General features: G+C 54.3%; 2 protein-coding genes across 3 annotated transcripts; both read right to left on the reverse strand.

Moving 5' to 3' along the window:
* Window positions 1-7,258: 7,258 nt before the first annotated feature.
* Window positions 7,259-14,651, reverse strand: CLDN15 (claudin 15). Of its 2 annotated transcripts, none has more exons than XM_033192416.1 (6): window positions 13,102-14,651; window positions 12,516-12,950; window positions 9,482-9,646; window positions 7,998-8,079; window positions 7,774-7,890; window positions 7,259-7,685 (listed from the first exon to the last, which is right to left on the reverse strand). In XM_033192416.1, the coding sequence occupies exons 2-6, from the start codon at window positions 12,730-12,732 to the stop codon at window positions 7,580-7,582; spliced, it is 687 nt and encodes a 228-aa protein (XP_033048307.1). In that variant the 5' UTR covers window positions 12,733-12,950; window positions 13,102-14,651; the 3' UTR covers window positions 7,259-7,579. The 2 variants fall into 2 exon arrangements, with proteins under 2 accessions (XP_033048307.1, XP_033048306.1); XM_033192415.1 differs by having other exon boundaries at window positions 12,516-12,990.
* Window positions 14,652-14,807: 156 nt separating this feature from the next.
* On the reverse strand, window positions 14,808-21,753 carry FIS1 (fission, mitochondrial 1). Its single transcript, XM_033192418.1, has 5 exons — window positions 21,616-21,753; window positions 20,647-20,779; window positions 16,629-16,705; window positions 15,319-15,424; window positions 14,808-15,102 (listed from the first exon to the last, which is right to left on the reverse strand). Exons 1-5 carry the CDS (start codon window positions 21,658-21,660, stop codon window positions 15,005-15,007), a joined length of 459 nt encoding a protein of 152 aa, XP_033048309.1. The 5' UTR covers window positions 21,661-21,753; the 3' UTR covers window positions 14,808-15,004.
* Between the last annotated feature and the right edge of the window lie 5,889 nt (window positions 21,754-27,642).

A 27,642-nucleotide genomic window follows, 5' to 3' on the forward strand; every position in this document is an offset into this window, starting at 1 on the left:
ATACAAAAATTAGCTGGGCATGGTGGCGTGTGCGTGTAGTCCGAGCTACTCTAGAGGCTGAGGCAGCAGAATCGCTTGAACCTGGGAGGTGGAGGTTGCAGTGAGCCGAGATCGCACCACTGCACTCCAGCCTGGGCAACAGAATGAGAACCTGGCTGAGAAAAAAAAAAGACCAGGTGCAGTGGCTCATGCCTGTAATCCTAACACTTTGGGAGGCCAAGGCAGCTGGATCACCTGAGGTCAGGAGTTTGAGACCAGCCTGGCCAACATGGCGAAACCCCATGTATACTAAAAGTACAAAAATTAGCCGGGCGTGGTGGTGGGCGCCTGTAATCCCAGTTACTTGGGAGGCCGAGGCAGGAGAATCACTTGAACCTGGGAGGTGGAGGTTGAGCTGAGATCTCGCCATTGTACTCCAGCCTGGGCGACAGAGTAAGACTCTGTCTCAAACAAAAAGAAAAAAAAATTAGCCAGGCATGATGGCATGTGCCTATAATCCTAGCTACTCAGGAGGCTGAGGCAGGAGAATAGCTTGAACCCAGGAGGCGGAGGTTGCAGTGAGCTGAGATCGCACCATTGCATTCCAGCCTGGGCAACAGAGTGAGACTCCATCTCCAAAAAGAAAAGAAAAGACTATTTCAGGGCTGAACAACACCATCTGTGCTTCTCCGTGGCGTCCTAGGCCGGGATTCCCGTCCAGCTTGCACTGTCAGCACAATCTCTTTGGATTCTTTCCTAACTTAGCTGACTGTTTCATATTTTGTGGTTATAAAAAGAGGCACACTGGTTCTGCTCAATGTAAGATTTCTCTTCCCAGTGACGTACTCCGCCTTCTAAAATGACCTTGAGAGGACAGGGCTGGACCCTGAGGGCCTCTGGATGCTCTCTGATGCCGTCCATGACATTCTCTAGGAAGCTGAGTCCAGGGTCTTTGTACCCCCATTGAAAAATCATTATTCGGTCGGGCATGGTGCCTCACGCCTGTAATCTCAATACTTTGGGAGCCTGAAGCAGGTAGATCACTTGAGGTCAGGAGTTCGAGACTAACCTGGCCAACATGGTGAAACTCAGTCTATACTAAAATTACAAAAATTAGCCAGGTGTGGTGGCTCACGCCTGTAATCCCAGCTATTCGGGAGGCTGAGGCAGGAGAATTGCTGGAATCCAGAAGGCAGAGGTTGCAGTGAGCTGAGATCGTGCCACTGCACTCCAGCCTGGGCAACAGAGCAAGATTCAGTCTCAAAAAAAAGAAAAGAAAAAAGAAAGAAAACCGTAATTCCCCAAGGAGAGCCTGAAACAATTTTGCCAGCTTCCTTCGTGAAGGAAGATTTTTTCCCACCTTGAGAGACACTTGGTCTTTGGGAAATCTGTACTATGCAAGAAGGTTCTAGAAGGTAAACCTTGTGTCATGAGATAGGGGCAGCACCACCCTTTTCTGGGAGCACAGAGGAGGAAGAGGTTGGTGCCAGGATTTGGAAGTCTGGACACGGGGGCGGTTACTCCTAAGAACCTCAATGAGGCTGGGTGCTGTGGCTCAGGCCTGTAATCCCAACACTTTGGGAGGCTGAGGCAGGAGGGTCTCTTGATCCCAGTAGTTTGAGACCAGCTTTGGGCAACATACAGCGACCCCGTCTCTACAAAAAATTTAAAAATTAGCCAGGTATGGTGGTGTATGCCTATAGTCCCAGCTACTCAGGGGAGGATGGCTTGGGCCTGGGAGGTTGAGGCTGCGGTGGGCAGTGATCACTTTACTGCAGTCCAACCTGGGCAACAGAGCAAGACCCTGTCTCAAAAAAAAAAAAAAAAAAAAAGATTGTAATTGTTGTGAGTTAGGAGAGCCAAGAATTCTGGGAAGCAGGGTAGTTTTGTCTTCAGTCTTGGAGAAATCCTGGTTTGAGTACTTACTAGTGGTGTAGCTTGGACAGGTCACTTCACCTCTCTGATTCTGTTGGAGCCATGCTGCAGCTATTGCAAGGATTCAATACACCTAGCCCGGGGCCTGGCTTCCAGTGAGTACACAGCAAATGAGAGCTCTTGATGATACTGCCAAGACCTAAAGCATATTGTTGAGTTTTTCACAGCCAGCTCCCTGGGGACTAACCCCAGCACCTGGCCCAATTGTCGGGTAGTCAGCAGCTTACGTTTCTTTTTTTGAGACAAGAGTGTCACTCTGTCGCTCAGGCTGGAGTGCAGTGGCGTGATCTCGGCTCCCTGCAACCTTCACCTCCCAGGTTCAAGTGATTTCTCATGCCTCAGCCTCCTGAGTAGCTAGAATTACAGGTGCCTGCCCCATGCCCCACTAGTTTTCGGATGTTTTTTATTTATTTTTTGTTTGGTTTTTTTTTTTGAGACGGAGTTTCGCTCTGTCACCCAGGCTGGAGTGCAGTGGCCGGATCTCAGCTCACTGCAAGCTCCGCCTCCCGGGTTCACGCCATTCTCCTGCCTCAGCCTCCCGAGTAGCTGGGACTACAGGCGCCCGCCACGTCGCCTGGCTAGTTTTCTGTATTTTTAGTAGAGACAGGGTTTCACCATGTTAGCCAGGATGGTCTCGATCTCCTGACCTCGTGATCCGCCCGTCTCGGCCTCCCAAAGTGCTGGGATTACAGGCTTGAGCCACCGCGCCCGGCCTTTATTTGTTTTTTTGAGACGGAGTCTCGCTGTCTCCCAGGCTGGAGTGCAGTGGCGCAATCTCCGCTCACTGCAAGCTCTGCCTCCTGGGTTCACGCCATTCTCCTGCCTCAGCCTCCCGAGTGGGACTACAGGCGCCCGCCAGCACGCCCGGCTGATTTTTGTGTGTGTGTGTGTTTTTAGTAGAGACGGGGTTTCACTGTGTTAGCCAGGATGGTCTCAATCTCCTGACCTCGTGATCTCTGCCCGCCTCGGCCTCCCAAAGTGCTGGGATTACAGGTGTGAGCCATGGCGCCCGGCCATTTATTTATTTATTTATTTTTGAGACAGAGTCTCACTCTGTCACCCAAGCTGGAGTGTAGTGGTGCAATATCAGCTCACTGCAACCTCTGCCTCCCTGGTTCAAGCGATTCTCCTGCCCCAGCCTCCTGAGTAGCTGGGATTAAAGGTACCCACCACCACACCCGGCTAATTTTGTATTTTAGGTAGAGATGGGGTTTCATTATGTTCACGAGGCTGGTCTTGAACTCCTGACCTCTGGTGATCCACCTGCCCCAGCCTACCAAAGTGCTGGGATTACAGGTGTGAGCCACTGCGCCCGGCCAGTGGTTTACATTTGTGTTTGCTCCTAGGCTGTGGGTTCTTTGAGGGCACAGGCCCACTCCTGCTTCTAGCAGGGAAGCAGCTCAGTATGTGTTCTGAAAAAGGGCAAATGTCTCCATAACCCTTTGTAGTCACGTGACCACCTGGGAAGAAATCAAAACTCAACCTAGTGACCATATTAAGGCACACAATTAAATGCTCAGTTGTAAAATTGGGCACAGGTTGCTTTTCCTGAAGGGGGAAGGAGTGAGAAGAGGCAGGCTGATGTTGGGAAAAGGAGGTAGATGTTGGGGTGGCACACTGGAGACTTTTGGAAGCGCCTGGATGCGTCAGCAGTTGTAATTGACTTTTGTCTTCCTTCACTGTAGAGAGCACTCTCATGGCCTTTCAGGATTGTAAGACACTTTTTTTTTTATTGTTTTTTGAGACGGAGTCTCGCTCTGTCGCCCAGGCTGGAGTGCAGTGGTGTGATCTCAGCTCACTGCAATCTCCATTTCCCAAGTTTGAGCGATTCTCCTGCCTCAGCCTCCCAAGTAGCTGGGATTATAGGTGTATGCCACCACTCCTGGCTAATTTTTGTATTTTTAGCAGAATTGGGATTTTGCCATGTTGGCCAGGCTACTCTTGAACTCCTGACCTCAGGTGATCCCCCCACCTTAGCCTCCCAAAGTGCTGGGATTACAGGTGTGAGCCACCGTGCCTGGCCCTAATTTTTATTTTTTTAGTAGAGATAGGGATCTCACTATGTTGCCCAGGTTGGTCTTGAATTCCTGGGCTTAAGGGATTCTCCCACCTTGGCCTCCCAAAGTGCTGGGATTATAGGCATGAGTCACTGAGCCTGTCCTGTAGAAGACACTTTTAAAGGCACCTGTCAATGTGCTAATAAAGCAAGTCACATGGCCCCTGACTTCTCCGTGGTGAGTTATTGCACTAGAGACCCCCATGAGACAGGTTTCCCAGTACTGAGCACATGTACAGTCCCTTCCACGTTGACTCTGGCCTTGGCCAGTGGGACATCCGCACACTTTTTTTTTTTTTTTGAGACGGAGTCTCGCTCTGTCGCCCAGGCTGGAGTGCAGTGGCCGGATCTCAGCTCACTGCAAGCTCTGCCTCCTGGGTTTATGCCATTCTCCTGCCTCAGCCTCCCGAGTAGCTGGGACTACAGGTGCCCGCCACCTCGCCTGGCTAGTTTTTTGTATTTTTTAGTAGAGACGGGGTTTCACCATGTTAGCCAGGATGGTCTCGATCTCCTGACCTCGGATCCGCCCGTCTCGGCCTCCCAAAGTGCTGGGATTACAGGCTTGAGCCACCGCGCCCGGCCGACATCCGCACACTTTCTGCAGACGGTGTGGAGGGAGAGGATTGCAGATGGTCACAGACTTGTTGTCCACAGGACCCTTTATATAGGGAGCAGCTCAAAAGGTACCAGGGCTTCTGGCCAGGTGCGGTGGCTCATGCCTGTAAAGCCCAGCATTTTGGGAGGCTGAGGCAGGCAGATTACCTGAGGTCAGGAGTTCAAGACCAGCCTGGCCAACTTGGTGAAACCCTGTCTCTACTAAAAATACAAAAAAACTTAGCTGGCCATGGGACTACGCCTGTAGTCCCAGCTACTCGGGAGGATGAGGCAGGAGAATCGCTTGAACCCAGGAGGCAGAGGTTGCAGTGAGCCAACATTGCGCTACTGCACCACTCCAGCCTGGGTGACAGAGCGAGACTCTGTCTCAAAAAAGAAAAAAAAGCACCAGTGTATCTGGCTGGAGCCCAGCCAAATGGATCCCAGCCCCAATGTGAAGGTGTGTCCGGGCCCAGGAAGCAGCCTGGTGTGATGGTGGAGCACGGTTTATCCAGAGGAAAGGGAGCAATGGGGATGGAAAGGTGGGCTAGGGCCAGGCGGCATGTCAAGTTCATAACTGGGGCTTTCTTCTAGCGGGGCCAGGACCTGCCAAGGCAGAGTGGTCAGTGGTTCTCCAGGAGTGCATTAGGAAAACCGTGCTTGAGATGCCCGGTTGGGGGAACCCTGTAGTGGGTGGGCAGGAGAGGATGAGGGCCTGCCCCAGGACCAGGCAGTAGAGAAGGGAGAGAAGTAGATGGGTGTAAAAAACATCATAGAGGGAGAGTCAGGAGGATTTAGCAATGAACAGAGGAGAGGAGCAGAGGGGAGGGAGAGGTTGTCCATCTGCAGACAGAGATGTCGGCCATGCTGGTGACAGGGATGATGGGGACTGCAGCTCTGTGGAAAGTGATGAATTCGACGTGTCTGCAGCCCACGTAGTAGGAACATACATGTACCTCCAAAGCTCAGGGGAGAGGCACAGGTGGAATGCCGATGCAGATTTCTCCATTCCAGGGGAGAGTTGGTGAGGGCGAATGAATGAGATGAAGGAGAAAGGGGAGGGGGCTGCGGTCAGAATCCAAGGCTCCTCAAGGGACTGGCCACTTGTTCACATGGCAGAGGATAGTGCTGGGATAGGGCTCCATTCCCCACTTCACTGGATACCAGACTTTTTCCTAGCGGCTTCATTGTCCTTTTGTTTTCTCTTTCTTTTTTTTTTTTTTTTTTTTTTTTTTTTGAGACGGAGTCTCGCTCTGTCACCCAGGCTGGAGTGCTGTGGCCGGATCTCAGCTCACGGCAAGCTCCGCCTCCCGAGTTCACGCCATTCTCCTGTCTCAGCCTCCCGAGTAGCTGGGACTACAGGTGCCGCCACCTCGCCCAGCTAGTTTTTGTATTTTTTAGTAGAGACGGGGTTTCACCGTGTTAGCCAGGATGGTCTCCATCTCCTGACCTCGTGATCCGCCCGTCTCGGCCTCCCAAAGTGCTGGGATTACAGGCTTGAGCCACCGCGCCCGGCCTTCTCTTTCTTTTTTATGAAACAGGATCTCCCTCTGTCACCCAGGCTGGAGTGCAGTGGTTCAATCACAGCTCACTGCAGCCTCCAACTCCTGGGGTCAAGCGACCCTCCCGCCTTGGCCTCCTGAGTAGCTGGGACTATAGGCATGCACCACCATGCCTGGCTAATTTTTTTTTTTTTTTGAGGAGGAGTCTCGCTCTGTCGCCCGGACTGGAGTGCAGTGGCCGGATCTCAGCTCACTGCAAGCTCCGCCTCCTGGGTTTTTTACGCCATTCTCCTGCCTCAGCCTCCCTAGTAGCTGGGACTACAGGCGCCTGCCACCTCGCCCGGCTAGTTTTTGTATTTTTAGTAGAGACGGGGTTTCACCGTGTTAGCCAGGATGGTCTCGATCTCCTGACCTCGTGATCCGCCCGTCTCGGCCTCCCAAAGTGCTGGGATTACAGGCTTGAGCCACCGCGCCCGGCCTAATTTTTTTTTTTTTTTAGTAGAGAAGGAGTTTCACCATGTTGGCCAGGGTGGTCTCGAACTCCTGACCTTAAGTGATCCTCCCCTGCCACCCCCCACCTCAGCCTCCCAAAGTGCTGGGATTACAGGCATGAGCCACCACACCTGGTCTCACTGTCCTGTCTTAAGTGGGTGCTGCTCTGTGCTCAGCACCCAGTGGGCCTGCAGCAAACCCACCCACAACCCAGAACTGTGTCTGAGGTGGACACCACCGAGGTGCCCACACACCCCTGCTGACAGACCTCCAGAGGCTCTTCTAGAAGGTACTGTACCTTCCCCAGAGTCTCTGCACCAGTCCTAAGTTAATGTTAAACAGAATTTCAAAAGGCTTATCACTCCTGATAACCATCCACGCTCAGGCCCAGGGCACGCAGCTCTGCACTAGACCGGCGAGGAGAGTGAAAGGAGCAGCTTGGCATCTCAGGCTGGCCAGGGGTCATCTCTGCTATTTCCAGTTTCCTGGAGCGGGGGCTTCCGGGATCTGCTCCTTGGTGACTCTTACCAGCAATTATGTGCCACTCGCGAAGTCACTTGCAACCCCTCTTCTGTTTTGATGTACGACACAGCCCCAAAGTGGTGGACAGGGTGACAGTCTGGGGTCCGAGACCTGAACCTACTCCTGGCACCACCCCCCGCCCCTTGCTTGGCCGGCCGCTTCTGACACCTTCAAGCCCTGAACGATCACAATATACATTTATTAATGCATGTATTTATACAGAATACAAACGTGCGGGGACACTTCCATCCCCTTCACAGCCCAGAACCCAGGGTCAGAAGATGAGGGATCCAGCCTCAGGGGGGGATATGGGACTTCCCAAGAGCAGTTCTTGACCTGCAGGGGCCGCGGGAGTGCAAGACACGGGGGCGTGGCCGAGGCGGGGCTCCGGGAGCAGGGCGCGGCCGGCCCCTGAGGTGACTACAGGGGAATGGGTCCAGGCCAGGACCCCTCTCCTTGGGGCACTGGGAAGGACAGTGGGTCCTACGGGCCAGAGCTGCTACACATACGCGTTCCTGCCGTATTTGCCAAAGCTGCTGTCGCCTTCTTGGTCCGAGGTGGCGACGGGCATCACGGACACCGGAGCCTGGTAGGGCAGCTGGGCGCTGCGGCGAGAGGCCCGGGTCAGAGCCGGGGCGCGGCCCTCATCTCCCCAATCCTGCCCTGCCCCAGCCTGCGCCTCTCCCCGCTCACCTGGCGGCGGCGTCCTCGTGAGAGCCGCAGCAGCAGGCGGAGCAGAGGCAGAGGCCACCCAGGATGGAGATCAGGGAGGCGCTCCAGCCCAGGTAGAGTGCGGGGCCTAGCTCGTACCTGCGCACAAAAGCGACGCATGGGCGTGGGACCAGTGAGGCACCAGCCGGGGGCAGGGCTGAGTCCCATCCGCTGCCCCGAGGGCGGGGTGGGGTCCCCTCACTCACTTGGTTCCGGGGTACAAGGGGTCGAAGAAGTCCCGGGTGATGTTGAAGGCGTACCAGGAGATGGCCACCATCCCGCAGATACCTGGGGACCGGAGGAGGACCCCAGTCCAGGGGGAAGGATAGCGGGAAAGGGGGCTTAGGGGGAGAGGCAGGCAGGGGCTGCCCAGAGTAGGACGGGGGCATCAAGTCCAAAAGCAGCAATTTCACTCAATTCCTTTCTCCCCAGCCCGGTTTATAAGCCTTCCTCCTTCCTGGCGTCAACTTCTCAGGGTAGCCCTTAGGCCCCCAACTCCAGCCCACCCAGCTCATCTCCCACTACCTCCACTTCCTCCTGCCTCTTCTCTCTTGATCCCAGACCTGCCTAGTTCATGCCCACCTCTAGGGCCTTCATCCCATCATCTCCTCACCCAGATGGAGCCTCATCCAAATCCCGCCCACCCTTGAAAGCCCAGCTGGGCCCTGGGAGCCCAGGGTCGTGCTTTCCTGAAGCCAGGAAGACCCCCAGGCTAGCACTACCCTACTCACTAGGGGCTTGTCCTCCTGCAAGCCTCCTGACCTTTCTGGGCCTGTTTTACCTCTGGAAAACAGAAATACCCACCCTACCTTGAAGACTTATTGTGAGGCCATGGATGCAGAAATGTTCTGCAAATTGAAAAGCGGTGGCCAGATGGCATTGTGTTTTTTTGCTGAGATGGGGTCTCACTATGCTGCCCAGGCTAGTCTGGAACTCCTGGGCTCAAGCCAGTTCTCCTGCCTTGGCCTTTTTTTTTTTTTTGGATAGTCTCGTTCTTTTACCCAGGCTGGAGTCCAGTGGCACAATCTTGGCTTACTGCAACCTCCACCTCCCAGGTTCAAGTGATTCTCCTGCCTCAGCCTCCAAGTCAGTGGGACTACAGGTGCCTGCCACCATGCCTGGCATTTTTTATTTTTGTTTTTTTGTATTTTTAGTAAAGACAGGGTTTCACGTTGGCCAGGCTGGTTTTCAACTCCTGACCTCAGGTGATCCACCCACCTCAGCCTCCCAAAGTGCTGGGATTACAGGTGTGAGCTACTGCACCTGGCCCTGCCTTGGCCTTTCAGAGTGCTGGGGTTACAGGCATGAGCCACCATGCCCCATGGTATGGTACTGTGGTTGTGCACTGTGTGTGTGCCACAGTGTGCACCCTAACTCTGCTCCCCAGCCAGGATGTAAGCTCCCAGAGGCAGCCGCTCACTGTCATCTTTCAGGTCCCTCCCACACCTGGCCGTGGCTGGCCCCTACTGGGAGCTCAAGAAACACTGCCGTTGGGCTGATTTGCTGCCAGATTTGGGGAGTATGGATGAGGCAGGGGTAAGCAGGTGTCCATGCAGCAGGGTAGGGAAGGTAAGCATGAGGAGCGGGAATTGGAGATGAGGTGAGGACAAAGCAGCCTGAAGTCTGTGGCAGAGGGGGACCCCCCCCCACCGCCATGCAGAGCCCCGCCCCATCACCTTCCCCCAGTTACCGGCCAGAATGTGGAAGGCCCCTGCAGTGGCTGCCAGCTTGGCTTTCCTGGAGAGCTCCAGGCCCCCAATGTTGGTGCAGCGCAGGCCTGCTATGCCCAGAAAGAGGCCGAGGAAGCCCAGGAGGATGGCGGTGATCATTAGTGCCCGGCAGGCCTGAATATACCCTGGGGGCAGGCACAGTCATCAGCCTTTCCCCCCTTCTCCTCCCCTCTGCAATCCCGGGTTCAAGTGATTCTCCTGCCTCAACCTCCCCAGTAGTTGGGATTACAGACATGCACCATCACACCCAGCTAATTTTTGTATTTTTAGTAGAGACAGGGTTTCACCATGTTGTCCAGGCTGGTCTCAAACTCCTGACCCCAAGTGATCTGTTTGCCTCGGCTTCCCGAAGTGCTGGGATTACAGGAATGAGCCACTGCGCCAGGCCCCCCTCACCTTCTTGCTCTCTTGTACCTAACAGTCCCCAAGTCCTCTCCTTCCCCTGGGCTCCTCCAGCCTACCCAGTTGCAGTCACCCCTCCCTCCTTCGGCATCTGGACCCTTCCCACCCCACTCCCCACTCCTCCCATGCACCTGGCATGGTTTGCTTGTGCTTGGATTACAGGTTTCTCCTGGGCACTCTTGACACCTGAGCTGGGTAACTCTGTTCTGGGGGTCGTCCTGTGCACTGTGGGATGTTCAGAAGCCCCCCTGGCCTCTACCCACGGGGTGCAATCCCCTCCCCACAAGCCATGACAATCATTGTGCAAAGTCGCCTGACTGAGAACAGCTGCCCTATCAGGTTACTCTCACATTACTGGGTATTACAGAAACCACAGCTAAGCATCCCTGTCGCCTTCCCCACGTCTGATTCCACTCCAAGTCCTTCCCACTGTCCTAGCCCAGTGCTGCACATTTTGACCTGGTTTCTTCCTGGAATAACAGGTAGGGGGCAGCAGTGCTGTATAGCAGAGGGTCTAGGGCAGTTTTAGAGACAGGGTCTTGCTTTGTCGCCCAGGCCGGAGTGCAGTAGCACCACCACAGCTCACCACTGCAGCCTTGATTGAACTCCTCGGTGCAGGCGATCCTCCTGCTCAGCCTCCTGACTAGCTCAGGACCACCACAAGTGGTCGAGTTTCGGATCTAGGTGGAATCCTGGGCCCAGGACCCATCCAAGTCAGTCCAGCTCAGTCTTTCAGTGCCTCAGTTTCCCTTTTCTCAGGCCTGAAGGAGACTGTCTCCCTCTTGCTTCCCCCTTCTCCTCCCTTCTCCGTCTTTGATAGTTGCCAAGCATTCCAAGGACCTTGCACCCCTTTCCCGGGTGGGGCATAACCGTTGGTGCTGAAGGGGAAAGGCTGGGCCCCTGCCAGGAGATGCAGGGTGCAGAGTGGGGGGGGGGGGTAGGCAGGAGGGGCAAAGTTCTCCAGGAGCACTTTCTTCCTCCCAGCGACTCCCTCTGGGGCCCACAAGAGTCTGAGTCCCCAGGTGGCTCTGGCAGTCAATGGAGAGATTATCGAAGAGCCTGGGGCACACGGGCTGCATGGCCAGGGGTTGGGGAGCACGGCTGGGAGACACAAGTCAGGTCTCTCTCCCAGGACCACCCCAGCCGTGGAGTCTGAATCCCGGCTCCCCTCTCCTGCCTATGTGACTTGGGGTGGGGTGCTGCACCTTGCCAAGGCTTTTCAGCTTCTGTAAAAGATTCCCTCTACTTCCCCACCGTGGAAATAATGTAGGTGGAAGCACCTAGCCCAAGGTCCGGAACCCAGCCACCCTCTACCCCCGTGTCCTGGGGACTCTGGCACTGTCATTCATGCAGTTCCCAGGGGTGCCTCTCTCAGGTGTGCAGGCTTACAGCAGAGCCCCTTCCTCACAGTATGATGTGTCTGGGAAGTGGGTGTAGGGGCTGCCTCCAATGTCCCTTCTGGCCACTCAGCACTCTGGGCTTCTGGCCCAGATTGTACTCAGCTTTTATAGAGTTTTTTTTTGGCTGGGGGGGCACCAGCCCTGAACACAGTCAGTCCTGGAGAGATGGATGAAAACACAAAGCCTCTGCCGCTGCCTCAGGAGGGGCTGGGAGTAGTGGGAGCACAGGAGACCCACCCAGGCCCCCTAACTGCTCAGAGCAGCTCTGACATCCCCAGGGATGAGCTCTCAAGCCCTGCTTCACACCCAGTGTCACCCTTGGCTCCTTCCCTGCCACACGGTGCCTGGTGAGCGGACTGGCCCTGAGGGACCCAGGAGGGCGTGCAGCGGCACCACACGCAATTCATAGTCGCCCGCGCTTGGTCTCTGGCATGGGGCAGATGGAAAGGAGACTGCCCTGGAGAAACAGTGGGGCGGCCTCATCCTAGCGGGGAGCAGGGAGTGGGAAGCTGCCGCAGCCACAGAAAGAACTGCCCTGGGCCCAAAGAGCTGTCGGCTCGAAAAGACCCACACACCCGCACACACACCGCCTCCTTAAAGCGGACGCTCAACCTGCAAGTTGCAAGATGCCTCCCTTCACAGGGGCCCTTTAGACATTAGCTGGACAAGGAGACCAGTGCCCCCCAGTGAGGCCGGGGAGGCTGTGGAGCCTGGAAGTTGATCAACCTACAAGAATCCAAGATGGGGCCGCCTCCCCCTGCCCACCCCAGCAATCCCATCCCCAACACATGCTCAACTGTACTGAGTGCCTGTGTGTGTTAACATCCCATTAACATTCTGCACTTTCTCAGTCACCTGGGAACTGGGACTCTCACCCTGACCCTACAGGTGGGTGAGATGAGGCTGGTTTCATCATTTGCCCACGGCACAGGGCTGGGAAAGGGGGTCTGATTCCGGTGCCTGCACCTGTAACAGCTAAAAGTGCCACGCTAGCGCAGAGGGCCACGTGTGGCAAGGTCTTCACTCCAGTTCTAGGCAGGGGCCGTCCCCAGCCCTCCTGGCTGCAGGAACCCAGACCCCCAGAGCTTAATCCAGGGCTCCCTGCATCCTCACGGCAGTACCCGCCCTCCCCTGGGGTCTGTGCAGCTTTTCCCCGCCGCCCTCTCCCCCTGGAGCGCTCCCCACCCCATACCAGAGAGGGCCAGCATGGACGGGAACTCCCAGCAGTTGTAGACGCCAAGGGAGTCGGTGGCACAGCTAAACCAGAGGTTCTCGAAGATGGTGTTGGTGGTGATGACGTTCCCGTGCACGGTGGACACTCGCCAGTAGCTGTTTGGCAGAGTCACCCCCAGCATCAGCAGCCCCACGGCTGCCATGAAGAAGCCAAAGGTTTCCACAGCCATCGACATGGTGGGATGCAGGGCCCTGGGGGACTGGTGCCCCAGAGAGGGGGAGGGGCAGAACCCCTAGGGAACTGGAAGGGGCTGCGGCTAAGGAGAGTTGTCTGGACAGGCTGGGGTGGAATCAACCTCGGCCTCTGCCTGTGTCTTCCTCGGGCTCAGGTCCGTCTCCACTTTCTGCCTCCAGGTTTCTGCCTCCCTCCTGCTCTCTGGGTTTTCTCTGCTTCCTGGCAGGTCAGAGGAATGAGCTAAGCCTGCGCGCGGCAGCTGTTGACGAGATGGAGGGAATAACCGAAACGGGCCAAAAGTCCACCCCCTCCCCCCAGCCTCTGGGCTGCCCCGGCTCCCCGCCCCACGAGGGTGGGGGGGCAGACTTACCCTGGAGCCACTGACGATACAGCCAACGAGGGGCCCCCAGGGGAGGTACTGGGAACTGAGGGGAAGCATCTGTCTGACTCAGCTTTCACTGGGGGCCAGAGAACGGAGTAAGAGGGACAAGGAGTGAAAAGATGATAGAGACAGACGTGAGAGCAATAAGGGACAGAGACAGAAAAAGAATGAACAGCAGCCTTCAGTGGAGAAGGATGGAGGGACCGTGAGAACAATCTAAGATACTCGCAGACTGAGGGGTTGGGGCATGTGAGTCTCTTAAGGAAGATGAAGCTGGAATGAGGGGACGGGAGAATGGGAGACCCACAGCTCTGGGCTCCATCCAGCCTGGACTGGAACTCGGCCCCACAATCCATTCACCAGGGAACTCAGGCAGGGAGTGTTAGTCCCCTGAGCCTGCTTCTGCTCTGTCAATGACAGACCCGACTGCTTACTGCATGGGCTATCCTGAGAACTGGGACCAGGGGTCAGGCACAGTGGCTCTCGCCTATAATCCTAGCACTTTGGGAGGCTGGGCTAAGAGGACTACTTGAACTCAGGAGTTCAAGACCAGCCTGGGCAACACACTAAGACCTCATTGGGACCAGGGAGTCAAGCCCCCTGCACATAACCAGCGCTCAGCACCGGGGACTGTCCTGGATGTGAGTGCCGCAGGGCTGAGTGAGGCCACCAGGGAGTCGCTCTCGCCCAAAATTCGAATTTCCTCCTAAGTTGATCTTTGACTCAGCATCGAGCTGGTCCTGCTGCCAGGAGCCTGGAGCGTGATCCTGTGGCTAAGCTCTGCAACCTGTTCCCAGTTATCGGGACTGTCACCCACTCTATTCGTTAATGATGATGGATTAGCAGCCTCTGGGTTCCCATCCCGAGCCAGTGCAGAGCACCTGTCCTAGGGTGGACACACTTATCTCCTGCTCCAGTTCCCTAGGGCTCTGTCCCTGGGGGCCATCAGTGCTGGCTGCACACCTCCCTGGTCCCACGACCCTGCTGGGCTTCTCTGGCCTCCCAGGGCTTCTCTGGCCTCCCCTCAGGTGTCTCCTCCCCACTCCTGGCTGAGTTGGCCTGGGCTGTGGAACGAGAGGTATGCAGTGAAGCAAAACAGGCCCATGCCGAGCCTGGCACGAGGGGGCGAAACTGGCCAGGTGGGGCGGAGTCCTGACCTTCCAGCCCACAGGTGAGAGCTGGGGCGCCCTGGGCTCTGACCCCTCCCAGGACCCCCGCCTACTCCATACCAGATGCAGGATTCCTTCCCGCACCGGGGCCCCCCATCCCCGGAGGAGGAGGTAGGAGGAAGGGGAGGCCACAGGAAGAAAAAGGGAGGGGAGGGGAGGTCGGGGAGGAGGAAGCCACGGGGGCTTGCTGTGGAAAAGTCCACAGAGGCAGCTGAGTAGGTCAGAGGAGAACGCAGGCCTGAAGCCCGGCCTGACCCCGCAGTTCTGCCCACCCCTGCTCCAGTCAGTGCCTCCTCTCACAACTCTGGGACCATAGAAAAGCCCCGTGTCTCCAAGCTGCCCGGCACTCTCAAGGACGTGGCTTCAGGAAAGGGAGGAAGGAGGGGTGTGGGCTCTGGGCTGCGCAGTGGACAAAGAACCCCGTGCCAACCTGGAGGGCAGGGGCAGGAGAGAACCAGGAGTGACACCTCCGCCCCTGTGCCCAGCGTTCGGAACCCTCCCCTCCCCTCAATGCAGACACGGGGGTTCCCAAGCCACAGCCCCGTTTTATTTACACTCATCCCAAAGCACATGATTTGGGGCTGAAGAACGGGTCTCAGGGGAGCAGAAGTTAGTTGAAGGCCACAGAGGACAGAGACAGGGGTGCAGGGGGAGAACAGGGAAGGGACAGCGAGGATGGATGGGCCCTCCCGGAGCGTTCTCCATGGGCTCCCACGCCTCCTTCAGGATTTGGACTTGGACACAGCAAGTCCGATGAGTCCGGCCAGACCCGCCACACCGAGGGCCATGCCTCCCACGATGGCCATGCCCACGAGTCCATCTGGGGAAGGAAAGGGACAGTGTCAGGAGCCCGTCCCCTTCCACCAGCCCTGCTCCTCAACAGAGGCACACCCCTACCTGGAGTCGCAGGGCAAGGGGCTCTAAGGACTGGAAGGGGTGGGGCTGAGGGGCTGCCTGCAGGGGTTCATTTACAGAGAGACCAAAGCGCCCAGGCATGGGGAAGAGCAGGGCTGAACAAAGGGGCCGAGGCTGTCACCTTTCTTCATGGCCTTGTCAATAAGCCGCTCCAGTTCCTTGGCCTGGTTGTTCTGGGGCTCTGTCTGCAGCAACCCGCGGACATACTTTAAGGCCTTCTCGTATTCCTGAACTCGGGGAAACAGGCACGCGTCAAACACACCTCAGTGGTTTTTTTTTTTTTTTTAAATAAGAGGCCGGGCGCGGTGGCTCAAGCCTGTAATCCCAGCACTTTGGGAGGCCGAGACCGGCGGATCACGAGGTCAGGAGATCGAGACCATCCTGGCTAACACGGTGAAACCCCGTCTCTACTAAAAATACAAAAACTAGCCGGGCGACGTGGCGGGCGCCTGTAGTCCCAGCTACTCGGGAGGCTGAGGCAGGAGAATGGCGTGAACCCGGGAGGCGGAGCTTGCAGTGAGCTGAGATCCGGCCACTGCACTCCAGCCTGGGCGACAGAGCGAGACTCCGCCTCAAAATAAATAAATAAATAAATAAATAAATAAGAGATGCGGAGGGCCGGGCACGGTGGCTCAAGCCTGTAATCCTAGCGCTTTGGGAGGCTGAGACGGGCGGATCACGAGGTCAGGAGAGTGAGACCATCCTGGCTAACACAGTGAAACCCCGTCTCTACTAAAAAAAATACAAAAAACTAGCCAGGCGAGGTGGCAGGCGCCCGTAGTCCCAGCTACTCGGGAGGCTGAGGCAGGAGAATGGCGTGAACCCGGGAGGCGGAGCTTGCAGGGAGCTGAGATCTGGCCACTGCACTCCAGCCTGGGGGACAGAGCGAGACTCCGTCTCAAAGAAAAAAAGAAAAAATGAGAGATGCAGTCTTGCTCTGTTGCCCAAGCTGGAGGGCAGCATCGCAATCACAGCTCACTGCAGCCTCAAACTCCCAGGCTCAAGCAGTCCTCCCGCCTCAGCCTCCTGAGTAGCTGGGATTACAGGTGTGAGCCACCGGGCCAGCTACACCTCAGTATCCACCACTCCTCCTGCCCACTTGAAGGGCCTTCCCTTCTTCAGCCCTGGGGGCTCCTCCCTCGACCTCCACCCCCTCCCTCCCTCCAGCCCCACCCCACAGAGTAGAGTCCACAAACAACCCCAACTCTGCGGGAGATAACAGTGCAAGGCTGGGGCCTGCACCCAATCTCTTGACGTCACCTTCTTCCCCACACCCTCGCCACTCTGATCTTCCCTTGGAGTCCTCATCTGACACCGCTCTGCACATCTGCACCCCTTCAGCCTTCCTGCTGTCCAGGGATCCACCCTGGAGAACGCAGTAAGGTCCTGTAGCCCCAGAGGAGGGTGAAGGGAACTGGGGCCCCATCTCACCTTGAGCCGGTAGTTCCCCACGGCCAGGTAGAAGACATAATCCCGCTGTTCCTCCTTGCTCCCTTTGGGCAGCAGCTCTGGGGAGGGGCAGAGAAGAGAGTGAGAAATGCTTCTTTCCTAATACTTTCCTAATACTATGTCCCAGAGGCCCCTTGCACTCTCTGAATGCCTCTGTGATCCTGGGAGGGTCATGGTTCTAAGCCTCCCTTTCAGATCCAGTCACTCCCAGCACCCTAGCCAGAGCTCTGGAGCAGGGTGAACCCCAGCTGCCCCAACACCAGTGACAGAACATCCCTTTAGCATCATTACAGTCAACCGGTCCATCCAACTGAAATGAGGAAATTGGGGCCCTGGAGAAGCCAAAGGCAGCACGACTCAGTTTTGGCATCTGCTGTGTTTTTTTTTTTTGGACGGAGTTTCACTCGTCACCGAGGCGGGAGTGCAATGGCGTGATCTCGGCTCACTGCAACCTTCACCTCCCAGGTTCAAGCGATTTTCCTGCCTCAGTTTACCGAGCAGCTGGAGTTACAGGTGCCCGCCATCACGCCGGGCTAATTTTTGTATTTTCAGTAGAGATGGAGTTTCACCATGTTGGCCAGGCTGGTCTCAAACTCCTGACGTCAAGTGATCTGCCCGCCTCGGCCTCCCAAAGTGCTGCTGTTGTGGTTTTAATTAAACTGCCTGCTGTCCAATTACTGTTAAAAAAAATCCCCCTTTACAAAAATAACTCAAAACTTGCCTTCAATCAGCCTTCCCCAAAGACCCCACCTGACTTTGTCTTCCTTCCTTTTTTTTTTCTTGGCTGTGAGCGGTGGCTCACGCCTGTAATCCCAGCACTTTGGGAAGCTGAGCCGGGTGGATCACCTGGGGTCAGGAGTTTGAGACCAGCCTGACCAACATGGAGAAATCCTGTCTCTACTAAAAATACAAAATTAGGCCGGGCGCGGTGGCTCAAGCCTGTAATCCCAGCACTTTGGGAGGCCGAGACGGGCGAATCACGAGGTCAGGAGATCGAGACCATCCTGGCTAATACAGTGAAACCCCGTCTCTACTTAAAAATACAAAAAACTAGCCGGGCGACGAGGCAGGCGCCTGTAGTCCCAGCTACTCGGGAGGCTGAGGCAGGAGAATGGCGTAAACCCGGGAGGCGGAGCTTGCAGTGAGCTGAGATCCGGCCACTGCACTCCAGTCTGGGTGGCAGAGCAAGACTCCGTCTCAAAAAAAAAAAAAAAATACAAAATTAGCCAGGCGTGTTGGCACATGCCTGTAATCCCAGCTACTCAGGAGGGTGGGGCAGCAGAATCGCTTGAACCCAGTAAACGGAGGTTGTGGTGAGCCAAGATTGCGCCATTGCACACACCAGCCTGGTCAACAAGAGTGAAACTCTGTTTTGCAAAAAAAACAAAAAGGAGACGGTCTCACTCTGTCACTCAGTCTGGAGCACAGTAGCACGTCCATGGTTCACTGCAGCCTCGAACTCCTGGGGTCACTGATCCTCCTGCCTCAGCCTCCCAAGTGGCTGGGACTATAAGCACACACCACCACACCTGGCTAATTTAAAAATTTTTGTTATAGAGACAGGCCAGATGGTCTCGAATTCCTGTCTTCAAGCCATCCTCTGGCCTTAGCCTCTCAAAGTGCTGAGATTACAGGCGTGAGCCACAGTGCCTGGTCCCACCTGACTTTCTTAATTCAGAGACTTCCCAGAGGATAACTGTACTCTATGCACTAGAATTTGTTGATAATCACTTAGAGAGGCTGTTTCTTCTACAGCTACACCCTGCTGTAGAATAAACCTGAAAATTTGTTTTGTTTTTTTTTTTTTTGAGGCGGAGTCTTGCTCTGTCACCCGGACTGGAGTGCAGTGGCCGGATCTCAGCTCACTGCAAGCTCCGCCTCCCGGGTTTACGCCATTCTCCTGCCTCAGCCTCCCGAGTAGCTGGGACTACAGGCGCCCGCCACCTCGCCCGGCTAGTTTGTGTATTTTTAGTAGAGACGGGGTTTCACCGTGTTAGCCAGGATGGTCTCGATCTCCTGACCTCGTGATCCGCCCGTCTCGGCCTCCCAAAGTGCTGGGATTACAGGCTTGAGCCACCGTGCCCGGCCGAACCTGAAAATTTGAATTGCCGAAGTAGACAAACACAGGGTAAAATTATTTGTATCTTTTAAGAAAGAGTCTTTTATAGATTTTTTTTTTTCCTTTGAGACAGAGTCTCATTCTGTTGCCCAGGCTGGAGTGCAATGGCGTGATCTTGGCTCACTGCAACCTGTTTCCCGAGTTCAAGTGATTCTCCTGCCTCAGCCTCCTGAGTAGCTGGGATTACAGGTGCGCGCCTAGCTAATTTTCATATTTTTAGTAGAGACAGGATTTCACCATGTTGATCAGGCTGGTCTTGAACTCCTGACCTTGTGATCGGCCTGCCTTGGCCTCCCAAAGTGCTGGGATTACAGGTGTGAGTCACTGCGCGCGGCCATTTTTATAGATTTTCTTTTTTTTTTTTTTTTTTTTTGAGACGGAGTCTCGCTCTGTTGCCCAGGCTGGAGTGCAGTGGCCGGATCTCAGCTCACTGCAAGCTCCGCCACCCGGGTTTACGCCATTCTCCTGCCTCAGCCTCCCGAGTAGCTGGGACTACAGGCGCCCGCCAACTTGCCCGGCTAGTTTTTTGTATTTTTTAGTAGAGACGGGGTTTCGCCGTGTTAGCCAGGATGGTCTCGATCTCCTGACCTCGCGATCCACCCATCTCGGCCTCCCAAAGTGCTGGGATTACAGGCTTGAGCCACCGCGCCCGGCCTTTATAGATTTTCAATAGGCATCCTTTGCTAGCACAGTTGGCATTCTGTATTCATGGATTCAACAAACATGGATCAAAAATACTCAGAAAAAAAAAAAAAGATAGTTGCATATGTACTGAACATGAACACACCTTTTTTTCTTGCCATTATTCCCTAAACAATATAGAATACTATTTACACAGCATTTACATTGTATTTGGTATTATAAGTAATCTACAGATGAATGAAAGTATGTACGAGAAAGTGCACAGGTTACATGTAAATACCACAACATTTTATACAAGGGACTTTGATGGCTATTGGTATTTGTGGGGGCGGGGTTCCTAGAACCAATCCCCCATGGCTACAGAGGGATGGCTGTACACTGACTATGTGCTTATAAATGATTACTTGAACAAAAGAAAGGAGGTACAGAGAAATTAAGTGATTAAGTATTGTGGCCTCTGACAAATGATGACCCACACAAAACCAATGGGAAATAGGGTTCCAATCCAAAAAGCACTATCTGGCTGGACGCGGTGGCTCACGCCTGTAATCCCAACACTTTGGGAGGCCGAGGTGGGCAGATCACCTGAGGTCAGGAGTTCGAGACCAGCCTGACCAACAAGGTGAAACCCTGTCCCTACTAAAAATACAAAAATTAGCCGGGCCTGGTAGTGGGCGCCTGTAATCCAGCTACTCAGGATGTTGAGGCAGGAGAATTGCTTGAACCGGGAGAGGGTGGCTGCAGTGAGCTGAGACAGCGCCACTGTACTCCAGCCTGGGAGACAGAGCAGGACTCCGTCTCAAACAAAAACAAAAAACAAAAAGCACTATGTGCTCACAATTTTGTAGGACAGTCCTCTGGGCCTCTTCCATGCCACAAAAGATTCTCAGTAGCTGCTAACTAAGCAACATGGTGGTGGTGTTGGGGGGAAGGGCATGGGCCTAGGTCTCACAAAACGGGACCTTCTAGTCCCAATTCAGCCATGAACTTACTAGTTGCGTGACCTCAAGTCACTTCTCCAGATCAAGACAGTCCTGGGGGAACTGACAAGCTACGACTCCCTCTGGCAAAACAATGGTGGGCGGTAAGTAGCCAAAAGTTCACTGGGAGACGTCAAGCTAAGTATAGCCCTTGGTGCTGTAAATCTACCGGAGACAACTGAGAGGTGCCTGGACTACGGGGACCCACATGGTACAGCAGCCCAGATGGCAGCGGGAAGGGGAGAGTACAGCGCCTCACCCTCGAGCAGCACGATGCCTTTACGGATGTCATCATTGTACTTGCTCCGCACCAGGCACCAGGCGTACTCAAACTGTGTGCTCTTGGACACCGAGCCTGCTGCCTTCTCAGACTGAAATTTCTTTTCAAATTTCTGCCACAGGGGAAGAGAGGAATCATTTAGAAATAAAGGGCGTCAACCATTCTCTATCTGGACATGGTGTCAGTCACACCCCATATCCCTGGCTCTGCCTCCTTTCCCTCGTGGGTCTCGGTATCTGGCACCCCAGCGTCTGCTATCTCCATGCCCGGGACCCAGGCTTTCGGCTCCTCCTGGCCTGTGGGCCAGCTCTTGGGACAGATGCCCCTGGTCTCCCCTCCCCCCGGCGGTACCGAGCGGAGATGCCACCTGGTGGCAGCTCCAGGAACCGCTCCCAGAGCAGCTGACCCCGGCGGCCAAACAGTAAACATACTGTCAGAACTGCTCAGCAACAGCCCACGCGGTCCTCATTTGAGGCTGCTGGCCCCATCCTGCCCCACCCTGCCGGGCCTGGACCTTTTACTGTCCAGGAATAGAAGTTGTGTCTACCTCCTAGAGCTACAAGGACTGAGATCTGGCATGCGATGCCTTAGCACCGTGCCGGACGCAGTAATAGGTGACGCCTTCTGATGGTCACTGTATTCCTCCACCGCTGGAGGAGCGCCCTGAGCTCAGAGCTCACAGCTCCTGCATGATCCCAGAACCCGTCAGTCTAACCACGGTCGGGCAACAGGCCCGTACGTGGGGGATCAGGACACTACAACTCCCAGGAGCCTCTGCGGCATAGCGGGCCCTCCGGGCAGGAGCCAGACGCTGTGAAGGCTGCCGGGAGCCGTAGTTCGGCTTCCCTCGGCCAAGCCGATGCCGGGAGGAGGGTTCGGCCCATACCTGACTCTCCTCAGGACCCGCCCTCCGACCTTCCCTTTCCCTCTGTCCGGGCCAGGCCTCACCAGCAGGTCCTCCACAGACACCAGCTCGTTCAGCACGGCCTCCATGGCCACTGCCCCCGCGAGCCTCACACTACAATCTACTGTGCCACAGTCTCCATGGCCCAGTGGCAGGGGCGGAGAGCCACTTCCGGCGTCCGGCGGATGCGGGCACGACCTGGCGACGCCCCGCCCCTTCCTCTCAGCGCAGCAGGACCGGCGGGACGCTAATACGCAGGCTCGGCCGGCCCCTTCAGCCCGCAGACTGCACGTAGGGAGACTTTCCCCAGGTGGGTCTTCCCGGGTGCTCCAGTCGGTGCCTTCCTCCGCGGAGGCTTCCCTAGGGAAACTGGAGGCTGTGTCTTAGCGGTTAGCCCCCAGGATGAAAACAGCAAAAAGCGGAGGGTGGGTAGCCAGTCGGAGATCAGTTTACATTAGGTTGCCAATCTGACGCCCCTCAGAAATCTAGGACCTTGGAGGCCACATGACTTTTCACCGCCTGCAACAAAATCGTAACTAGAACGGGGGACCGAGCGCGTGGCTCACGCCTGTAACCCCAACACCTTGGGAGGTCGTGGCGGGAAGATCGCTGGAGGCCAGGAGTTCAAGACCAGCCTGAGCAACACAGCGAGACCCTATCTCTACAAAATGTTTTAAAAAATTAACCGGCGTGGTGGCGTGCACCTGTACTCCCAGCTACTGGGGCGGCTGAGGCAGGAGGATCGCTTGAGCCCAGGAGTTTGAGGCTGCACTCCACTGCACTCCAGCTTGGGCGACAGAGACCTTGTCTCAAAAAACCCACCAACAGCAGGAAACTAGTATCGGGGTTTCTTGGGCCTCTGTTGACTCTCACAATGCAAGAGCAGAGACAACTGCTGTGTGTAAACCACACAGCCAGAAATTGGGGTAGTCATAGGAGACACTATCAACAGGAAGTTTTTCAAAAAGCAACGGCCCCATTCTTTGCAGAGAAGGTCCAATCTTTTCAATATTATTTACATGAACCATTTTCTGAGTGCACCCCAGGCGGGAAACCTGACACATGGGGTCACAGGCAATGGGGAGCTTAGCAGAGAGGAGCTATCAGAGCATGGGAAGAAGAAAGGTGTGGACACCTCTGGCTTCAGTTTCTGTGCAGTGAGGGGACTGGGTAGGTAGCAACTTTCAAATTCTTTTTCCCTTGAGTCACACTGGAGTGTAAGCTCCTTGAGGGCAGAGTCGAGTCTTGCTTATCTAGCGTCTAGCACAGGGCTTGGCACAAAGTGAGTGCTCAATAAATATTTGTTGAATAAACACGGGAAAAGCAAATTAATTGTAAACAAGGCACTGCACATGCAGGGGATAATCATCCAGACACGTTCCGCTTTTGCAAAGCCCCTTTAATTTTTATTATTTTTTAGAGATGGTCACTCTGTGGCCCAGGCTGGAGGGCGCAATCATAGCTCACTGCAGCCTTGACCTCCTGCGCTCCTGCAATCCTCCTGCCTTAGTCTCCCAAGAAGCTAGGACTACAGGTGTGTACCACCACACCCAGGTAATTTTTTGTTTTGTTTTGTTTTGAGACAGTGTCTCCATCTGTCACCCAGGCTGGAGTGCACTGGCACAGTCTCAGCTCACTGCAACCTCCGCCTCCTGGGTTCAAGCGATTCTCTTGTTTCAGCCTCTCAAGTAGCTGGGATTACAGGTATCGGCCACCACACCCAGCTAATTTTTGTATTTTTAGCAGAGATGGGGTTTCACCATGTTAGCTAGGCTGGTCTGAAACTCTTGACCTCAGGTGATCAGCCTGCCTCAGCCTCCCAAACTGCTGGGGTTACAGGCATGAGCCACTGCACCCAGCCAAGCCTCTTATATTTTTTTTCTCTTTATAGTCTCGTGAGTTAGAAAGGCAAGAGTTGTTCTTCCCTCTTTGGCTTGGATGGTTGAAATGACTGATACAATGAGCTCTGTAAGCCTTGAGAGAATCCCCAGGTTGGGGAACTGGCTCCCTGATGCCCACTAGCATAAGCCTCAATGAGAAGACTTCACATTCATTCAGAGACATATAGAGCACCTGATTTTGCCTGGGCCTTGGGGTAGGCACAGAGGACACTAGGGCAGGGCGCAGTGGCTCACACCTGTAATCCCAGCACTCTGGGAGGCCAAAGCAGGTGCATCACCCGAGGTCAGGAGTTCAAGACCAGTCTGGCCAACGTGATGAAATTCCATCTCTACTAAAAATACAAAAAACTGCGCCCCTGACCTGCCACCCACCATCTGGGAAGTGAAGAGCGCCTCTGCTGTCTGGGAAGTGAGGAGCGCCTTTGCCTGGCCCTCGCACCATCTGGGATGTGAGGAGCGCCTCTGTCTGGCCCCAGCACTGTCTGGGAAGTGAGCAGCGCCTCTGCCTACCTCTGGAAAGTGAGGAGCACCTCTGCCCGGCCCCGTCTGGGAAGTGAGGAGCGCCTCTGCCCTGCAGTCCCACCATCTGGGAAGTGAGGAGCGCCTCTGCCTGGCCCCTGCACGATCTGGGAAGTGAGTTACTCTGCCCGGCTGCCCCATCGTCTGTGAAATGAGGAGCGCCTCTGCCCGCTGCTGTGCAACTCTCCAAGTGTGAAGTGACAGCCTTGTATGTGATCTTTCTGCCCTCTCAAAGTTTGCATTTTGGACACTGAAGTTTACTTTTTAATTGAAAAATAATAATACAAAACATTAGCTGGGTGTGGTAGTGGATGCCTGTAATCCCAGTTACTCGGGAGGCTGAAGCAGGAGAATCTCTTGAACCCGGGAGATGGAGGTTGCAGTGATCTGAGATTGCACCACTGCACTCCAGCCTAGGCAACAAGGGCTAAACTCCGTCTCAAAAAAAAAAAAAAAAAAAAAAAGATGGACACAATATAAAGCAGATGACTGAAAACAGTACTGAAGACGGGAGGCAAACACTGGCAGGGCAGGGAACACAGGAAGACAAAGGGGACACTACTTCTATTAGGAGGCTCCTTTTTGGGGGGCAGCCTGAACCACAGTCATGTTTATATTTGCTGCAGCCCTTGGTAGAGGCCTGGTACATGGCAGAAGCACCATCAGGATTTGCTGAATGTCAACAAGGAATGAAGGGAGAGTGATTTACTCAGGTGGCTCAGTTATGTGCCAATGAAGAGATCCGAAGTCTGTGGCTTTTCCAGTCTAGTTAGCATAGCCGTCCACCTTTGACATAGTGATAGGAAGTAGTCCCTGTTAATTTTACACCCAATGGCTGGGTGCAGTGGCTCATGCCTGTAATCCCAGCACTTTAGGAGGCCAAGGCAGGCAGATCACAATGTCAGGAGATCAAGACCAGCCTGACCAACATGGTGAAATCCGTCTCTACTAAAAATACAAAAATCAGCTGGGCGTGGTGGTGTACACCTGTAATCCCAGCTACTAAGGAGGCTAGGCAGGAGAATCGCTCGAACCCGGGAGGCGGAGGTTGCAGTGAGCCAGTATCGCGCCATTGCACTCTAGCCTGGGCAACAGAGCAAGACTCCGTCTGAAAAAAAAAAAAAAAATTTACACCCAATTATGTCCAAACTGGTGTCACTTCTGCCTGGATGACTTCTCCTGCCTCCATTTACCCCAATACCATCCATTTATGACCCAGTAGTCAGAAGGCTCTTATAAAGACACAATTCTCTGGCCGGACGCAGTGACTCACACCTGTAATCCCAGCACTTTGGGAGGCCAAGGTGGGCAGATCACATGAGGTCAGGAGTTCGAGAGCAGCCTGGCCAACATGGTGAAACCCTGTCTCTACTAAAAATACAAAAATTAGCCAGGTGTGGTGGCAAGCGCCTGTAATCCCAGCTATTCGGGAGGCTGGGGCAGAAGAATTGCTTGAATCCAGGAAGGGAAGTTGCAGCGAGCCGAGATTGTGCCACTGCACTTCAGTCTGGGTGACAGAGATAAACTCCATCTCAAAAAAAAAAAAAAAAAAAGCAGTTCTCAATTTACATCAAACCCTTTCATGCCTTCTCATTCTTCTCATTGCCCTTAGAACAAACACAGCCTTCAAGGTCTGTTAGGGTCTAGCCATGCTTAATTCTCTTTCTCATCACTACCTCTCTTGGTATATACTATGTACACCAGCCCTATAGGCCATCCTTCAGCTCTCAAACCCCTGGTGGCCACAGCTCTTCTACACAAGCAGTCCTTGCTGTTTGGAACATCTGTCCCCTCCTCCACTGCTTATCTGGCTCATTCATTCCCTCATGATTTAATTCATTCAAGAAATACTAATTGAGCACCTACTACGTAGTACTACTACGTACTACAAATAGTGGCCTGGCACAATGTACGCTCTGTTATGGAGCTTACATTTTCATCAGGAAAACAGAAAAACATAACAAATAAAAGCACCATGACATAATAAGAACTATATATCTGGGGCCGGGTCCAGTGGCTCATGCCTGTAATCCCAGCACTTTGGGAGGCCGAGGCGGGCAGATCACCTGAGGTTGGGAGTTCGAGACCCGTCTCTACTAAAAATATAAAAATTTGCAGGGCGTGGTGACAGGCATCTGTAATCCCAGCTATTCAGGGGGCTGAGGCAGGAGAATCGCTAGAACCCAGGGACGCAGAGGTTGTGGTGAGCAGAGATCACCCCATTGCACTCCAGCCTAGGCAACAAGAGCAAAACACTGTCTCAAAAAAAGAAAAAAATATATATATATGTGTGTGTGTGTGTATGTGTGTGTGTGTATGTATATATATGTGTGTGTGTGTATATATATATATTTGGTCTCTGCCCCAGTTCCCAACACAAAGGTCCTAAAATCCTTGTAATTTCCTGAGTGATGGAAGAAATAAGAGCATCTTTTTTTTTTTTTTTGGAGACAGCGTCTCACTCTGACCCCAGGTTTGACTGCAGTGGTGTGATCTTGGCTCACTGCAGCCTCGACCTCCCAAGTTCAGGCGATTCTCCCCGCTTGGCCTCCCACGTAGCTGCGACCATAGGCACGCACCACCACACCTGGCTAATTTTTGTATTTTTTTTTGTAGAGATGGGATTTTGCCATGTTGTTCAGGCTGTTTTGTTGCCCAGGCTGGTCTAGAAGTCCTGAGCTCAAGCAATCTGCCTGCCTTGGCTTCCCAAAGTGCTGGGATTACAGGTGTGAGCCACAGCGCCTGGCCATTAAGAGCACCTTGTACAGAGCTCCAAAATCCCTTGCAACATCCTGAGTGACAGGAGTGCCTTTTGTTCTAATGAAGTGACTCGCTGGGCTCCTGGACAGCATCAGGATGAGGGCTGGTCACCAGGAAGACCAAGCCAGGATTTGAAGCTTAGACTCTAAGCTTGAACTTTTAGCCTCCTCCCTCATCCTTTCAGGAGGAGAGAGGAGCTGGAGATTGAGTTAATAACTGATCATGTCTACATGATCAAGCTTCCATAAAAATCCCTTAAACTCAGCTCGGCACAGTAGCTAACACGCTTGTAATCCAAGCACTTTAGGAGGCCGAGGTGGGTGGATCATTTGAAATCAGGAGTTCGAGACCAGCCTGGTCAATATGGTGAAACCCTGTCTCTACTAAAATACAAAAATTAGGCGAGGTGGAACGTGCCTGTACTCCCAGCTACTCGAGAGGCTGACGCAGGAAAACTGCATGAACCTGGGAAGTGGAGGCTGCAGTGAGCTGAGATTACACCACTGCGCTCCAGCCTGGGCGACAGAGCGAGACGCTGTCAAAACAAAACAAAACAAGGCCAGGCGCAGTGGCTCATGCCTGTAATCCCAGCACTTTGGGAGGATGAGGCGGGCAGATCATCTGAGGTTGGGAGTTCGAGACCAGTCTGACCAACATGGAGAAACCACGTCTCTACTAAAGATACAAAATTAGCCGGGCATGGTGGTGCATGCCTGTAATCCCAGCTACTTGGAAGGCTGAGTGAGGCAGGAGAATCGCTTGAACCTGAGAGGCGGAGGTTGTGGTGAGCCGAGTTTGCACCATTGCACTCCAGCCTGGGCAACAAGAGCGAAACTCCATCTCAAAAAAGGAAAGGAAAGAACACAAAACAAAACAGAACAAAAATTACTC

Source organism: Trachypithecus francoisi, unplaced genomic scaffold (assembly GCF_009764315.1).
Source record: "Trachypithecus francoisi isolate TF-2019V2 unplaced genomic scaffold, Tfra_2.0 Lachesis_group4, whole genome shotgun sequence".
NCBI classification, from domain to species: domain Eukaryota; kingdom Metazoa; phylum Chordata; class Mammalia; order Primates; family Cercopithecidae; genus Trachypithecus; species Trachypithecus francoisi.

What these genes read in the sequence shown, in the direction of transcription:
- FIS1 (XM_033192418.1), bottom strand. Translation starts at nt 21,660, where the DNA reads ATGGAGGCCGTGCTGAACGAGCTGGTGTCTGTGGAGGACCTGCTG. An exon ending in TGTCTGTGGAGGACCTGCTG is followed by an intron (nt 20,780 to 21,615) that starts GTGAGGCCTGGC and finishes CCCCTGTGGCAG; the next exon opens with AAATTTGAAAAGAAATTTCA. An exon ending in AGGCATCGTGCTGCTCGAGG is followed by an intron (nt 16,706 to 20,646) that starts GTGAGGCGCTGT and finishes GCCCCTCCCCAG; the next exon opens with AGCTGCTGCCCAAAGGGAGC.
- CLDN15 (XM_033192416.1), bottom strand. Translation starts at nt 12,732, where the DNA reads ATGTCGATGGCTGTGGAAACCTTTGGCTTCTTCATGGCAGCCGTGGGG. An exon ending in GTCCATGCTGGCCCTCTCTG is followed by an intron (nt 9,647 to 12,515) that starts GTATGGGGTGGG and finishes GCCTGCCCCCAG; the next exon opens with GGTATATTCAGGCCTGCCGG. An exon ending in CCCTTGTACCCCGGAACCAA is followed by an intron (nt 7,891 to 7,997) that starts GTGAGTGAGGGG and finishes TTTTGTGCGCAG; the next exon opens with GTACGAGCTAGGCCCCGCAC.